This window comes from Hyla sarda, chromosome 5, assembly GCF_029499605.1.
Source record: "Hyla sarda isolate aHylSar1 chromosome 5, aHylSar1.hap1, whole genome shotgun sequence".
NCBI classification, from domain to species: domain Eukaryota; kingdom Metazoa; phylum Chordata; class Amphibia; order Anura; family Hylidae; genus Hyla; species Hyla sarda.
This window is the reverse complement of record NC_079193.1, coordinates 142,609,979-142,625,307: the sequence shown is the minus strand read 5'-3', so window position 1 is coordinate 142,625,307 and position 15,329 is coordinate 142,609,979. Positions and strand designations below refer to the sequence as shown.

The window sequence follows — 15,329 nt, the reverse complement described above, 5'->3', positions numbered from 1 at the left end:
AAAGTATTCATATACTGCAGTATTATATACAGTCGTATACAGTAGTGTGATTCTTGAGAGCAAATTATGATTTGATTTACCAAAGTTATATTGTAGTCATCTGAACGGTTATAGTTAAGTCAAAGATTAAGGGGACTGTGGTTGGCAAAAATTATAATCAAAATAATTAGGTAATAAAATTAACATTGATGTACAGACATACATTTTGGTAGCCTGGTGATAGGACGTTGAATGAAAAAAGCCTTTGTTTCAGGGTGTGGATATTAACTTCAATGTATGGGGGTAGTTGCAATGGTGGGGACAAAAGTGGAGATGATAATGAGGAATGCTTAGTGCTATGTAATGCAGAGGGCAAGGTAGGTCTGTAGGAAAGCTGAGTGAAAGCATGGTTGAAGCTGTTTGTGTTGTAATGGATCCATTTAAGATTGTTAAAGAACAAAAGAAAATCCACATGGTACTAATTGAACCTATTTGATGATATTTCATTAATTTCCTAATATTGTTTTGTTTTCACAGTTGCGTAGGATGAATGCCAAAAATGAAGTGTATCAGGAAATGCAATTCATTGTCCGATTATATTATAGGAGTAACAAGAGAAGAATTTGGGCAGGGAAAAAAAAATTTGAAAAAAAAAGTGATCACTATTTAACCCCTTAAGGACCCGGCCATTTTTTAAACATCTGACCATTGCCACTTTAAGCATTATTAACTCTGGAATGCTTTTACCTTTCATTCTGATTCCGAATGAATGACATATTCTACTTTATGTTAGTGGTAAAATTTTGTCGATACTTGCCTCATTTCTTGGTGAAAAATTCAAAAATGTTATGAAAAAATTGAAAATTTTCCATTTTTTTAAAACTTTGAAGCTCTCTGCTTATAAGGAAAATGGATATTCCAAATAAATTATATATTGATTCACATATAAAATATGTCTACTTTATGTTTGCATCATAAAGTTGACATGTTTTTACTTTTGGAAGACACCAGAGGGCTTCAAAGTTCAGCAGCAATTTTCCAATTTTTTACAAACTTTTCAAAATCGGAATTTTTCAGGGACCACTTAGGTTTTGAAGAAGATTTGAAGGGCTTTCTTCTTAAAAAAATACCCCATAAATGACCCCATTATAAAAACTGCACTCCTCAAAGTATTCAAAATGACATTCAGAAAGTTTGTTAACCCTTTAGGTGTTTCACAGGAATAGCAGCAAATTGAAGGAGAAAATTCAAAATCTTCATTTTTTACACTCGCATGTTCTTGTAGACCCAGTTTTTGAATTTTTACAAGGGGTAATAGATAAAAAATCCCCCCAAAATTTGTAACCCAATTGATCTTGAGTAAGGAAATACCTCATATGTGGATGTCAAGTGTTCGGCGGGCGCAATAGAGGGCTCTGAAGGGAAGGTGCAACAATGGGATTTTGGAGAGTGAATTTTGATGAAATGGTTTTTGGGGGGGCATGTCACATTTAGGAAGCCCCTATGGTGCCAGGACAGGAGAAAACCCCCACATGGCATATCATTTTGGAAACTACACTCCTCAAGGCACGTAACAAGGGGTCCAGTGAGCCTTAACACCCCACAGGTGTTTGACGACTTTTCGTTAAATTCGGATGTGTAATTAAAAAAAACAATTTTCCACTATAGTGCAGTTTTTCCCCCAAATTTATCATTTTTACAAAGGGTAATGGGAGGAAATGCCCCCCAAAATTTGTAACCCCCATCTCTTCTGAGTATATAAATACCCCATGTTAGGACGTACAATGCTCTGTGAGCGAACTACAATGCTCAGAAGTGAAGGAGTCACATTTAGCTTTTGGAAAGCAAATTTTGCTGAAATGGTGTTTGGGGAGAATGTCGCATTTTGGAAGCCCCTAGGGTGCCAGAACAGCAAAAATATAAAACACATGGCATACTATTTTGGAAACTACACCCCTCAAGGAATGTAACAAGGGGTACAGTGAGCCATAACACCTCACAGGTATTTCACGACTTTTTGTGAAAGTTGGGGAAAAAATGCTGTGTTTTCCCCAAATTTTACATTTTTACAAGAGGTAATAGGAGAAAATGACCACCAAAATCTGTAACCCCATTTCTTCTGAGTATTGAAATACCCCATGTGTGGACGTCAAGGGCTCTGCTGGCGCACTACAATGCTCAGAAGAGGAGGAGCGCCATTGAGCTTTTTGAAAGAGAATTTGTTTGGAATGGAAGTCGGGGGCCAAGTGCGTTTACAAAGCTTCCCATGGTGCCAGAACAGTCGACCCCCCCACATGTGACCCCATTTTGGAAACTACACCCCTCACAGAATTTAATAAGTGGTGCAGTGAGTATTTACACCCCACTGGTGTTTGACAGATCTTTGGAACAGTGGGCTGTGCAAATGAAAAGTTTTATTTTTCATTTTCACGGATCACTGTTCCAAAAATCTGTCAGACACCTGTGGGACATAAATGCTCACTGCACCCCTTATTACATTACGCGAGGGGTGTAGTTTCCAAAATGGGGTCACATGTGGGGGGGGGTCCATTGTTCTAGCCCTATGAGGGCTTTGTAAACACACGTGGCCTTCAATTCTGGACAAATTTTCTCTTCAAAATCCCAATGTCGCTCCTTCTCTTCTGAGCATTGTAGTGCACCCACAGAGCACTTTACATCCACATATGGGGTATGTTCTTACTCAGAAAAAATGGGGTTACAAATTTGGGGGGCTTTTTTCCTATTTTCCCTTGTGAAAATGAAAAATTTAGGGTAACACCAGCATTTTAGCGAAAAAAAAGTTTTTCTCATTTTCCCATCCAACTATTTTGTCAAACACCTGTGGGGTGTTAAGGCTCACTACGTTCCTTGAGAGGTGTAGTTTCCAAAATGGGGTCACATGTGGGTATTTATTTTTTTGTGTTTATGGCAGAACCGCTGTAAAATCAGCCACCCCTGTGCAAATCACCAATTTAGGCCTCAAATGTACATTGTGCGCTCTCACTCCTGAGCCTTGTTGTGCGTCCGTTGAACATTTTACGCCCACATATGGGGTATTTCCGTACTCAGGAGAAATTGCATTACAAATTTTGGGGGTCTTTTTTTGCTTTTACCGCTTGCGAAAATTAAAAGTATGGGGCAACACCAGCATGTTAGCTTAAAAAATTTAAAAAAAATTGACACTAACAGGCTGGTGTAGACCCCAACTTTCCCTTTTCATAAGGGGTAAAAGGAAAAAAAAGCCCCCCAAAATTGTAGTGCAATTTCTCCCGAGTACAGAAATACCCCATATATGACCCTAAACTGTTTCCTTGAAATACGTCAGGGCTCTGAAGTGAGAGAGCGCCATGCGCATTTGAGGACTTCATAGGGATTGCATAGGGGTGGACACAGGGGTATTGTACGCCAGTGATTCCCAAACAGGGTGCCTCCAGCTGTTGCTAAACTCCCAGCATGCCTGGACAGTCAGTGGCTGTCCGGAAATGCTGGGCGTGGTTGTTTTGCAACAGCTGGAGGCTCCGTTTTGGAAACACTGCCATACGATAAGTTTTCATTTTTATTGGGGGGGGGGGGGGGGGAACGACAGTGTAAGGGGGTGTATATGTAGTGTTCTACCCTTTATTATGGGTTTGTGTAGTGTAGTGTTTTTAGGGTACATTCGCACTGGCGGGCGTTTACGGTGAGTTTCCAGCTAGGAGTTTGCGCTTCGGCGAAAAATTTGCAGCAGCCCAAACTTGAAGCAGAAAACTCACTGTAAACTCGCCGGTGTGAATGTATCCTGTACATTCACATGGGGGGGGGGGGCAAATCTCCAGCTGTTTCAAAACTACAACTCCCAGCATGTACTGACAGACCGTGCATGCTGGGAGTTGTACTTTTGCTGGAGGCACACTGGTTGGAAAACCTTCAGTTAGGTTCTGTTACCTAACTCCGTATTTTCCAACCAGTGTGCCTCCAGCTGTTGCAAAAACTACAACTCCCAGCATGTACTGATCGCCGCGGGGCATGCTGGGAGATGTAGTTATGCAACAGCTCAAGGTACACAACTACAACTCCCAGGATGCAGACAGCTGTTTGCTGTGTGGGCATGCTAGGAATTGTAGTTTTGCAAGATCTAGTGGGCCATAGTTTAGAGATCACTGCAGTGATCTTTAAACTGCAGCCCTCCAGCTGTTGCAAAACTACAAATCCCAGCATGCCCACACAGCAAACAGCTGTCTGGGCATAATGGGAGTTGTAGTTTTGCAATATCTGGAGGGCTACAGTTTAGAGACCACTGTATAGTGGTCTCAGACTGTAGCCCTCCAGATGTTGCTAGGCAACTCACAGCCTTCCATAGGATCCAGGGAGCCGCATCGCCGTCCTCTTCTTCCGTCGATCCTCGCCACCGATCCAGGCTGCTGCTGCCGCTGATGGGTAAGTGGATCTTCTGCGACGGTCCCTGTCGGTTTCCCCGTTCGGCCCCGCCTATTGTGGGTGGGCAGAACGGGGAAACCGAAAGTTAACCCCCCGCCCCCGATCTGCTATTGGTAGTCGCTTCTTGACGACCAATAGCAGGGATAGGAGGGGTGGCACCCCTGCCACCCCACTCCTATCCATTCAGGGGGATCGTGGGTGTCTTGGACAACTGCGATCCCCCTTATATTCCGGGTCACCATAGACCCGTATGCCCCGGAATCGGCGCAAATCGTCGGTGTGAATTCTGATGACCCCCTAGGCATTTGCCCGGGGTGCCTGCTGATAGATATCAGCAATTGTCCCGGTCCGGTACCCGCCCGGCACGCGGCGGGGACAAAAATTTGCATGGGCGTATGGATATATCCTGGGTCCTTAAGTACAGGGGAGCCAGGGCGTATCCATATGCCATAGGTCCTTAAGGGGTTAATTGATAAGTATTACCTAATCATTTAAAGTCAGCTAATGAGTATTTCATTTTAAACAATGTGCATTAAAGGTGATTTTTCCAATTTTTGAAAGATCTGTATATTTTTTTTATTCTTTTACATTTTTGATGTGTGATGGGCCCCGTGTGTTGTACTTTGAGTATTTGTACAGGTCGGTATTGTTACATGTTATGTGTGTATTGTATGTCTTCATGTAAAGTGACAAAGGAATCGAGTCAGTTACTAGACATTGAAGCATTATTGTTGACTGATCTAAACTGAGGTAAAGAAACAACCCAGACTGACAGGGGGCGGTGACCAGTGACGTAGAGGAGAAGGAAGAGAAAGGTGGGGCTTATAGGGAGAATGACAGCCTATTCTCCTGAAACACAAAGTCACATTAGACTTGAAGGAAATATATATCTACTGTTTAAAATTGAGAATGTCCATAGTACATGTATAAACAATGTGATATACCTATACATTCTACATTACATTTATTTAAACATCAGTTGTGAGTGGATAACTTTATAATGATAATATAGTGTAATATGAAGATGCAGAAAAAGAAGACTGCTCTTTGGTGGCATTGCTACCCTCAGATTAGGATTGTCTTGAACTTATGAGGTTAAAAATTCAAGAGCCATAATAAGATGTCAGAGAATCCATGGTTGATGCAGAGTTATAAATGTAAGCTTGCTCCAAGTGATGTAAAGAGGTAATACATAAGACAGGATATATGGTGACCACACGCAGAATTAAGTTCTACTTCAATAAACCACTCTGAGTTGTTGGTTCAGAAAGTAGAGTTGAAGATATTCACTGAGATGTGTAAGTTGGCTGAAAGTAAGACATAATGAGTAAGGGCACACCTTTATATTACTGCCCACGAGTATGGGCCTATTGAAGTAAAGGTTTTCTTAAATCCTTGGGCAAAACAATCAAATGTAGAATCTGTAGTTTGTAATTCAAGTGTTCAAAGTCCTAGAGCTGCCAGAGAGGGCAGCCATCATAAAAGTTCAGACCCACATGAAGGAAACAAACAACCCCCAGAAGCCAAGGGGATTGGATGGTGGAGAAGACTGCCAAGGCTGCATTGTTCCTGTCCTCCCCACAGTTGTGGTACAGAGTATACAGTTAGATGGGGAGTGTGGATCTGTCTGGTTAGGTCTCTTGCAGGAACCAGCAACGCATGCTGAGAGAGACCAATGGAAGAAGAAATAGGTGGTACAGGCCAAAGATGGCATCTGAAGAGTTGGTAAACTGATTGTGCCAACAGCCTTGAACCTCATGGAAACATATATGGCCCCATACACTAAGGAGAAGGGAGCTGTGTGTGCAGTAATGTCCGTACATTGGGTGGCCTCAGGATTCAACAATGCAGAAAGAAGGTTTGTACAGACTTAATTATTTGCAACTGTTATGCCCTAGGTAAAATAATAAAGGTACATCAATACACCCCATAATCATCTTACCTGTTTCAGAGACTATAAATAGACTTCATCTAACTGCCTAAGGTTGGCCAATATAAGTATGTCCTTGTCTCACTGTACTGATTCCCTAACCATAGACACAGTAAAGAATATAACCAAGAACCTTTTGTAAAGTTGTGCCTAGTTCAGATTTTATAATTATTACCCATTTCCTTAAACCCATGATTAGTGTGAGTTGAGTGTGTGTCAGGAAATAAGTGTGGAAAGAGACGCTTACATATGATGATCCCGTATAGATGTTGGTGTCCTGTACAAATAGTGGGGTGATAATGTTAAAAGGAAAAGGAATACTTGGTGTAAAAATATAGAAAGGATAGGCCTAGGCAGTGGGATGAGTAAATGTTAACTACCGTAAGGTATGGGATACTTGGGGATATGAAGCTCAGAACGCGATTAGAAGGGAATTGGACTGGAGAATGCACATTAGCCAAGGCTCTTATGCCCATGCACATTTTCCCTACCAAACCTAGAGAGGAACCCAAACCACACTTCAGAAGTAAACGTGCAGCCCCTACTGGGAGCCTTGACTCCCATGTGTATATTGATGCTATAGGATTCCCAAGGGGGGTCCTAGATTAATTTAAAGCTAGAGATCAAGTAAAAGCCGGATTTATGTCTATAATACCCCAGATTTCCATAACAAGAATGTAGACTGGATTAATTATACAGTCATGGTCGTAAATGTTGGCACCCAAGTCCTCAGACAGTTTTCTTCTTCTCTTTTTGTTGTTCATGCTTAGTGTGGCACACACAGGCACACAATGCAAATACTAAGTGAACTTCTCTCCTTATTATCTGCTTTCAGGTGTGATTTTTATATTGCCCACACCTGTTACTTGCCCCACCTGTTACTTGCCCCAGGTATAAAGGTGCACCACATGCTTGAAACAATTTTATTTTTCCACAATTTTGAAAGGGTGCCAATAATTTTGTCCAGTCCATTTTTGGAGTTTGGTGTGACATTATGTCCAATTTGCCTTTTTTCCCTCCCTTTTTTGCTTTAGTTCCAATACACACAAAGTGAATAAACATGTGTATAGCAAAACATGTGTTACTGCAATCTTTTTCTGTGAGAAATATTTCATTTTCCATTTTGCCACATCCACTATGACATTCAAAAATCGTATGCATTAGATATGGTGTTAGTAGTAAAGGGGGGGGGTATGTAAAATGTTTGGGGAGACATGTTACACATATATCCCAGCCAATACAGGACTCAATGGTAACCATAACCATAAAGAAGTAACCATAGCCATAAAGAAACTAGAAGACCTATAGGTAGAACTTAAAAACAATTCCTGAATTGCAGATCCTTGGGATCAGTACTTTGATTGGATGGGAGGGTGGATAAAGACTTTGGCCCAAATAGGAATAACCATACTTATAATCCTGATAATCCTTGCTTTTGTTGTGTGTTGTGTTTTGCCTTTCTTAAAGATGTGTAGGAAGGCTGTCAAGAATGCCAAGCCAGTGATGACTAATTTGGACTTGAAACTACTGATGAAGCCTATACCCCATTACAGAGCTTCAATACCATCTATAAAACCAGTGAACCATAGGGACAGCATCTAACTCTATATGTGTAAAGTCTGAGGCTAAGGGGGTCCATGGACAAGCCATGGGTCGTCTAAAGTACAGTGAAGCATTTGAGAAAAAACATTGGAGCAGATGAGTTAGGATGATGGAAATTGGGGAAAGGTAAAATAGTGATTTTAAGGGGGGATTGCAATGGATGTATATATGTGTATGCAGTATAAAAAGACTATTTGACAAAGCCCATCCCCCCCCCCCCCCCACACGCTGCTCTACTCCTTGCTTTCCCCCCCTCTCCATGTAAGAAGATTTCCTGTTTTAGCCAAACGCCTAAAGTCTTTCTAAATATTTAATAAATATTTAAGAGAAAAATCATACCTTATATGGTATGCCAAGGTTATACACACGCCCCTAGTGTGGGTGGGAAATTATGCTAAATGCAATGTCTATATAACTGGATGACTGGCAAATAAAATATAGAAGTAATTACAACGGACAAGGAGTCCATTTGATTTAAAGGAAAACTGTCACATGTTTTGTCCCGCACTATCCACAGGTACCTGTGGATAGTGCGGGAGACGCTGAACAATTTGAGTCCTACCTTGCGCGGATTCGCTGCGCCGTTTGACCGTTACAGGTCTTTTTCTGTGTATTAAAATTCGCACTTAACTGGCAAAGGCGGGGTTACTGCCTTCAACTGCCACTGTGTTGTAACCGCCGCCCTGCCCGCAGCACCGCCCGGCTAATGAATATTTATATATTGCCTAACTATGTTGTCACAAACTGCCTACACCCTTACTTCAGCGCTGCTCCGGAAGAATGAAGCAGCACTGAAGACTGCTTCCGGGTGTAGTGAGAAATCCTGCACATGCGCAGTAGCGTCAGGGACTCAGCCGATATGAGACAACATAGTAAGCCAATATATGAATATTCATTAGCTGGGCGGTGCTGCGGGCAGGGCGGCGGTTACAACATAGTGGCAGTTGAAGGCAGTAACCCCGCCTTTGCCAGTTAAGTGCTAATTTTAATACACAGAAAAAGACCTGTAACGGGCAAACGGCGCAGCGGATCCGGGCAACGTAGGACTCAAATTGTTCAGCGTCTCCCGCACTATCCACAGGTACCTGTGGATAGTGCGGGACAAAACATGTGACAGTTTTCCTTTAATTTTGTGCATGCATTCTGATTAACGAATTAGAATGAGGGTCAGATATTTACTAGGTCACTGATAAAATCCAATATCACTGGTATGCAACAGAGAGAAACACTGACAAGTAGTCCTGGGCAAGTGCCTGCTACTTCATTGTTAGGTCTGCAAATGTATCATGGCCAGTAGGCAAAAAACCCCACCTGCCCTTCCCATCTGCGCACTCACACGTGGCTTTCTGTCACTTTAAGAGCAGCCAGGACAGGCATATCTGCTAGAAGATGCCACTGACCTGTGTATACTAAACTAGGACTAGCAGTTGCATCACAAGTTTTTCAATACAGCACCAAATATTACAGTGTTTTTCATTCTGTAGAGGGGGATACATGGTCTAGTGCTAATCAACTATAATTCTTGATAAGCACTATTTTATTATAAGATGTCTATTCCTGGATCTCTTACCAATGTACAATGTCATAAAAGACATCATTAAGTGAGCATATAAACATTTTAACTTCACCCCTTTCAGACAAAGTAGTAAAACTAATCCTCACAAAACCAGTTGTGTGCTTAAACTAAACTCAGTATATTGCAGTAACCATTACAGACAATTTATGAAGCAGCACTACCATGGATGACCATTTATACAAGTTTTACAGTCATTTTATCACATACCTTTGACTCCTCCAAATGGGCCATGAGTCATGTTGCAAGCTGCCCGCTGAAGATTATGTTCATACATCAGTTTAATCTGATATTGGTTTCCATGTTCCACATTTCCTAAGGTACCTGTTTGAAGAGATTAAATAAACACTGTCATGTCAAACAATTTTGTATAACAGAATGGAGAAAATCAAAATATTAATATTTTTAAAATATTTGTATTAAAAGTTTAATCTTTTTCCTATTCTAATATAATCCTTATATTTCTTGCCACTAAGGGTCTCCCTCCTAACTAAAATAATGTCCGCTGCTCTCCACACATGGAGTTGTTAGTAGTATATCCTTATATGAAGGACATACCTGAGCCCGCACACGGATGCCAAGGTTTCTCAAGTGGCACGGGACCTAACACTAAACCTACCTGTGCCGTATGGGCAATACCAGGGGCCAGTGGGCAATTACAGCGGCAATAGATCCAACCACCAGCCTCCTCCCAGTCCCTTTTAAAACCACATTATTTCTTGTTGTTTAAATTTTGTGCTTGGAAGTGTATAAACTCCAAATCTAATGCGCATTAATCACTATTATAGGCAGCATTTTGGTGCACCTGTGAGGCCGGCAACATATCAGCCTACTTGGGCGGGGCTCATAGCCTTCCTCCCTCCTCCCATTGTATGTGTGCTTAGCCACACTGGAGTGAACTGGGAGCAGGCTGTGAGTCGGACCTAATGCCGCTGTAATTGCCCACTGGCCCCTGGTATTGCCCATACGGCACAGGTAGGTTTAGTGTTAGGTTCCGTGCCACTTGAGATGGGCTCAGGTGTGTCTTTCATATAAAGATATACTGGCTAATGTCTCAATTTTAACATCAGTGTTGAGGGTTAGCCATATGTCACTTTTTACATCTACCACAGTAGTGCACCCAAATGTATGCATTATTCTATATGTTACACATCCACACCTTTCATCTGGTGTAGGATGCTATTGTGGCACTTGTGGTCTGCTGAAGGCATCCCCCATTGTATGCATTTTATGCTGGGGATCGCCCTTAGCAATGGACCACAAGCGCAGGATCTGCTCCCCCTGACTTGATCTATATAAGCAATTAAGCAATCAAATGATTGCGGATCTAGGGACTAGAAAAGTGTAAAAAATAAATAACTGTAAAATAAAATAAGTCCTCTCAGTAATAAAAATATATTTTTTTTACATATTTGGTTTCGCCACATGCATAATTGTCTGGCTTACAAAATATTGATCCTACACAGTCAGCTGAAAAAGTGACAAAAAAATGAGTTAATTAAATTGCAGATTTTTTGGTCACATAACAACCCAGAAAAAATTGGATAAAAAAAGTGATAAAAATGTTCCATCTATACAAACATGGTACCAATAAAACATAGAGAAAAAAAAGCCTTCTGGTATGTCTTTAGGCTCAAAACATAGCAATGTACAGATATATTTATTTAAAAAAAATATTAAAAAAAAATATAAAAAAACACATACAAATTTGGCATAATTGAATTTATACTGACCTGTAGAAAAAAAGTTTGCTTGTCAGTTCAACTGTATGATGAATGGACCAGAAAATTGCACCGACCCTGTGCTGTGTAGGCTACAGCCGGAAACACGTAAACCACGGGCACAGAGAGGCCAATGATATCCCCCCCCCCCTACAAGGGGGAAAAAAGACGGATGCCAGTACCATAGAGCACCGCAGGAATATGAAGGGTCACCCACTGGATCTCTTGTACTAGAAACCAATTCTACAGTAAACCAAAAGGACATCACCAATGTAAGCGGATGCTGCGGCCATAGAAGGTCCCTTGCACCTGCAGGGACACAACGTTTAGTTGTCTCCCACCGGTAGCGGGGGCCCAGAATTCAGCCACAGATGTGGCGGAAGGCATGCTACCCATGGACGTCTGGGAAACCTGGGTGCATGGAGGGAAACCCTCCGGACAACACCCACATGCCGCGGTGAGCCAGGACTGCAGGCATGGATATCATGTACTCCATGAACATTACAGAGGGTTTAATAACAAAAGTCAATTCTGACATATAGCAGAGGATCCATGGTACATCAGTCAACTCTCACTCACAGTGGAGTACCGGAATAGCAGCTACGGCAGACAATCCAACCTCCATGGGTGGTGTAGCGGGGTCCATTGTACAGCGGTCAATTCTCACTCATAGTGGAGTACCGAAACAGCAGCTGCAGCTGACGACCCAACCTCTATGGATGGCGTAGAGGGTCCATTGCATTACGGTCAACTCACACACAGTGGAGTACAGGAATAGCAGCTGCGCCAGATGGCACGTCCTCCATGGGCGTTGGAGAGAACCAGGACCACCCATGAGGAGTCCGCAGAGAGTCCATTTCCCACTCAGGGGCCCCCTATTAGTCACGTCACCCAGGAAGTGTGACACATGGACTGCAGTCACGAACTCTTCGAACAATTTAAGGGTGGTCGGTAAAGAAGGGAACAGGCTGAATGTCACTCCCTGTGCAAACACGCAGAGAACATTCTGTAGATGTTGTCCTTGGAGGGATCTGAACCCAGGACCACTGCATTGCAAGGCAATAGTGTTAACCACCCTTGGCGAGCAACTCTGTTTACAGTTCCCAATTCCGAACCTCTGGCATAACTGCACACCCAAGCGAAAATGACCAATGGGGTGCAAGGGAAAGCTGGGAAATTCCAATAAAGAGATTACTCAGGAACAGGGGCGAGAAGCGCCTAGTGCAGACTCTAGGTCCGCAGCCTATTTGAGCATAAGGGTACAATGCACAAGGCTTGTGCCGCATACACGAGCAAAAGCCAAAACATTCCAATATGTGAGGTGCACAGAGCCTGCAAAAACAAACCTATAAGACATACGCCTAGGGCGACTGAAGCAAGCTTCAAAATTGGCCCCCGTTCTGAAAAATGTATTCAATATATGATTCCCGGATAGGGGACATATCAGATATTAAAATGATAAGAACAGATACTACACTTGATCTTAGCCAACAAGCCAAGAATCGATAAGAATGCCCTAAACACATACTAGGAAGGCAAGGGATCTGAAGGAAAAAACTCCAATCTGAAACAGGAGCACAAGGAAAGGCCATACAAAAAATATGTAGCTGTAATGACTACTTTCAGCCACTAAAGGGTACCCTAATACTCTCCAAGAGAGAACAGTGCTAAAAACAATGCAGCCAGCCACTGAGAGGCTGTTTTTTGTTTGCTTTTCCACACCCCCAATGCCGCCTGCAGGCGGACTACAGTAAATGAAGCAGCCGAGGGCTAAATATACAGAGTGCAGGGGTGACGGTCACACGATCAGGGCGCCGGCTGCTTAGAAAAAGAGCAGTTATGAAAAAACGTGGCCAGGCCCCTGTGGCCGCAATGCAAGTGCTGCACCTGGCCGCAAAAACAACTGCGGCAATGGGAGAATGGACGTATTGGGAGTGTGCCCTCCAAGTGGCACCGGAAGCCATGAGGGGACCGGCCCAGCAGAGCCAAGTGTAATGGCCGCTGAGGGGCTGTGCACTATAGAGAAGGGGGAGCCAAGGGAGCGAGAAGGGAGGGGGGGCTGAAGTTCATACTCACAAGCAGAATCCATCTTTTCATACTCACCCTTGAAGTCTTCAGTCAGCTAAAGGCCACGCTGCATCACGCCAAGCTGCCATAGCGAGGTGGGCAGGGGCAAGTGGGGGACCCAGACCCAGGGTACTACCGTCAGGTGCTGACCGTTGGCGAGAAGGGATTGACGGCCAATACTTTATGCACAGTGCCCCTTTGTCGCATGTACTACAAAAAAAGACAAAAAGGAGCACTCCATGGTGCAATAAATAACATATGTGAGAACGCTAATAATGATAGAGCGCTTACCAATGTAAGTTGTGCAAATGCCAGCACAACTTGGATGATAGCATGAAGCAGATCCCTCTGCTGCCACTCCACAATAAAAGCAATTAAAAAACCAACGACCTCCAGACCAGTGGATAGTAGGGCGCTGAGGGACCACGCAACAGTTGAAGCAATCAGCTTTATTCCCAACATGCAACGCGTTTCACGCTAGTGCTCTTCATCAGGCAAATGGACAAGGGGAACAGGAAGCAGTGTATATATACACACTCCAAGATAATTACTTAACCCCTTGGTGTCAGAAAAAAATCATTCACGAAGGGAGTCACATGATGCACCACACACACACACACAAGGGGCGTTAACCCTTAAAATGCCAAAAAAAAGAAGAAGAAACACAATAGCAACACAAACAAAGGTGTGTTCATGTGCAAAATACGCATAGATATTATTGCACTCATATAAAGTGCATAATGCATGATAATAAATACATACATGTAGACGTATAGAATATATATATAAAAAAATTAAAAGATAACAAAATAAGATAATACAAAAAATACAAAAATTCAAAAATACAAATAATAATGATAATCAAAAAATATATAAAATCAGCGAGTATTTTCAATGGTTTCATTGAGTCCGTTTGGAAATAAGGTACATAATTTAAATATTCAATAAGACTCACAGTTAATAAGCCTCTGTAGTCTATTCTGAACCGTATCAGAAATAGTTTCCAATATCATCAGTTTCAGGCAGGCTGTATTCTTATCATGAAATATAGAAAAATGGCGGGACACACTGTGCAGCATGAATCCATTTTTTATATTGGATCGATGCTTGTTCATACGAGCCCGCACTGGCTGCACAGTGCGCCCGACATACTGAAGATGACAATCACAGGTCAATAAATAGACTACAACAGAACTCTCACAAGAAAAAGAACCAGGTTTTTTATCAATGGTTCTTTTTCTTGTGAGAGTTCTTTTGTAGTCTATTTATTGACCTGTAATTGTCATCTTCAGTATGAAGTCTTATTGGATATTTAAATTATGTAAGAACAAGAAAGAGGACTCCAGCTCACCGTAACCGCCATGAAATCAAGGAAATACATCTGCAGGGAGCACAAGAGCAGGATGCCGAGCCATATCCTCGGTGGTACATAGTAAAATAGAAAGTCCAAAAAATGGACAAAAAGAAAAACAGTGATCAGTGAGATTAAAACCCACGTCTACCGACGTGTTTCGGGCGCATGGTCCTTAGTCATGGTACTGGCATCCTATCCAGGCAACTGGCTTTTATATACTGAATTATCAGCTAATGTCACATGACAGACTACGTCACAATTGGACCGCAACTGTTGTATAATCATTACCGATTAGAGAATGGTATATCTATGGTAAGTCACATAGAGCTTAAAGATAATCAAAAGAGAACCCAAATTAGAACTAAAAATTGATGAGCAAAATTGGTCCTAGTATATGTACGCCAGGTCACTTTTGTAATTCATACCTTTAGGATACCTTGTATCCATCAGGCTTCACGTTTCAAAAGAACACGCGACCAGTCTCCACCTCTTCGCGGTGGGTGTACCTTTTCAATACCACACACTTTAATGGAGGACGCCTCACCTTGGTGAGCTTCATGGATATGTTTTGCAAGACCAGATAAAGACCGGTGGTTAAAAGTCGCAACATGTGAACTGTGGAGGTGCTCATACATGCGTCTTTTTAATTTTCTAGTGGTACAACCCACATATTGCACTCTGCACAGT

The 15,329-nt window shown here is 42.4% G+C and overlaps 1 protein-coding gene and 1 non-coding gene across 7 annotated transcripts in view; both read right to left on the bottom strand.

Moving 5' to 3' along the window:
- BBS9 (Bardet-Biedl syndrome 9) overlaps positions 1 to 15,329 on the bottom strand; it is a 390,136-nt gene that overhangs the window by 321,407 nt on the left and 53,400 nt on the right. For all 6 annotated transcript variants that reach the window (XM_056520430.1, XM_056520428.1, XM_056520429.1 and 3 more), the window contains exon 6: positions 9,711 to 9,824. In XM_056520430.1, coding sequence (XP_056376405.1) covers positions 9,711 to 9,824 — 114 coding nt within the window. The remainder of the gene's footprint in view (positions 1 to 9,710; positions 9,825 to 15,329) is intronic.
- On the bottom strand, positions 12,538 to 12,728 carry LOC130275208 (U2 spliceosomal RNA). The gene has a single exon (XR_008844702.1). It is a non-coding gene; the product is annotated as a U2 spliceosomal RNA (small nuclear RNA).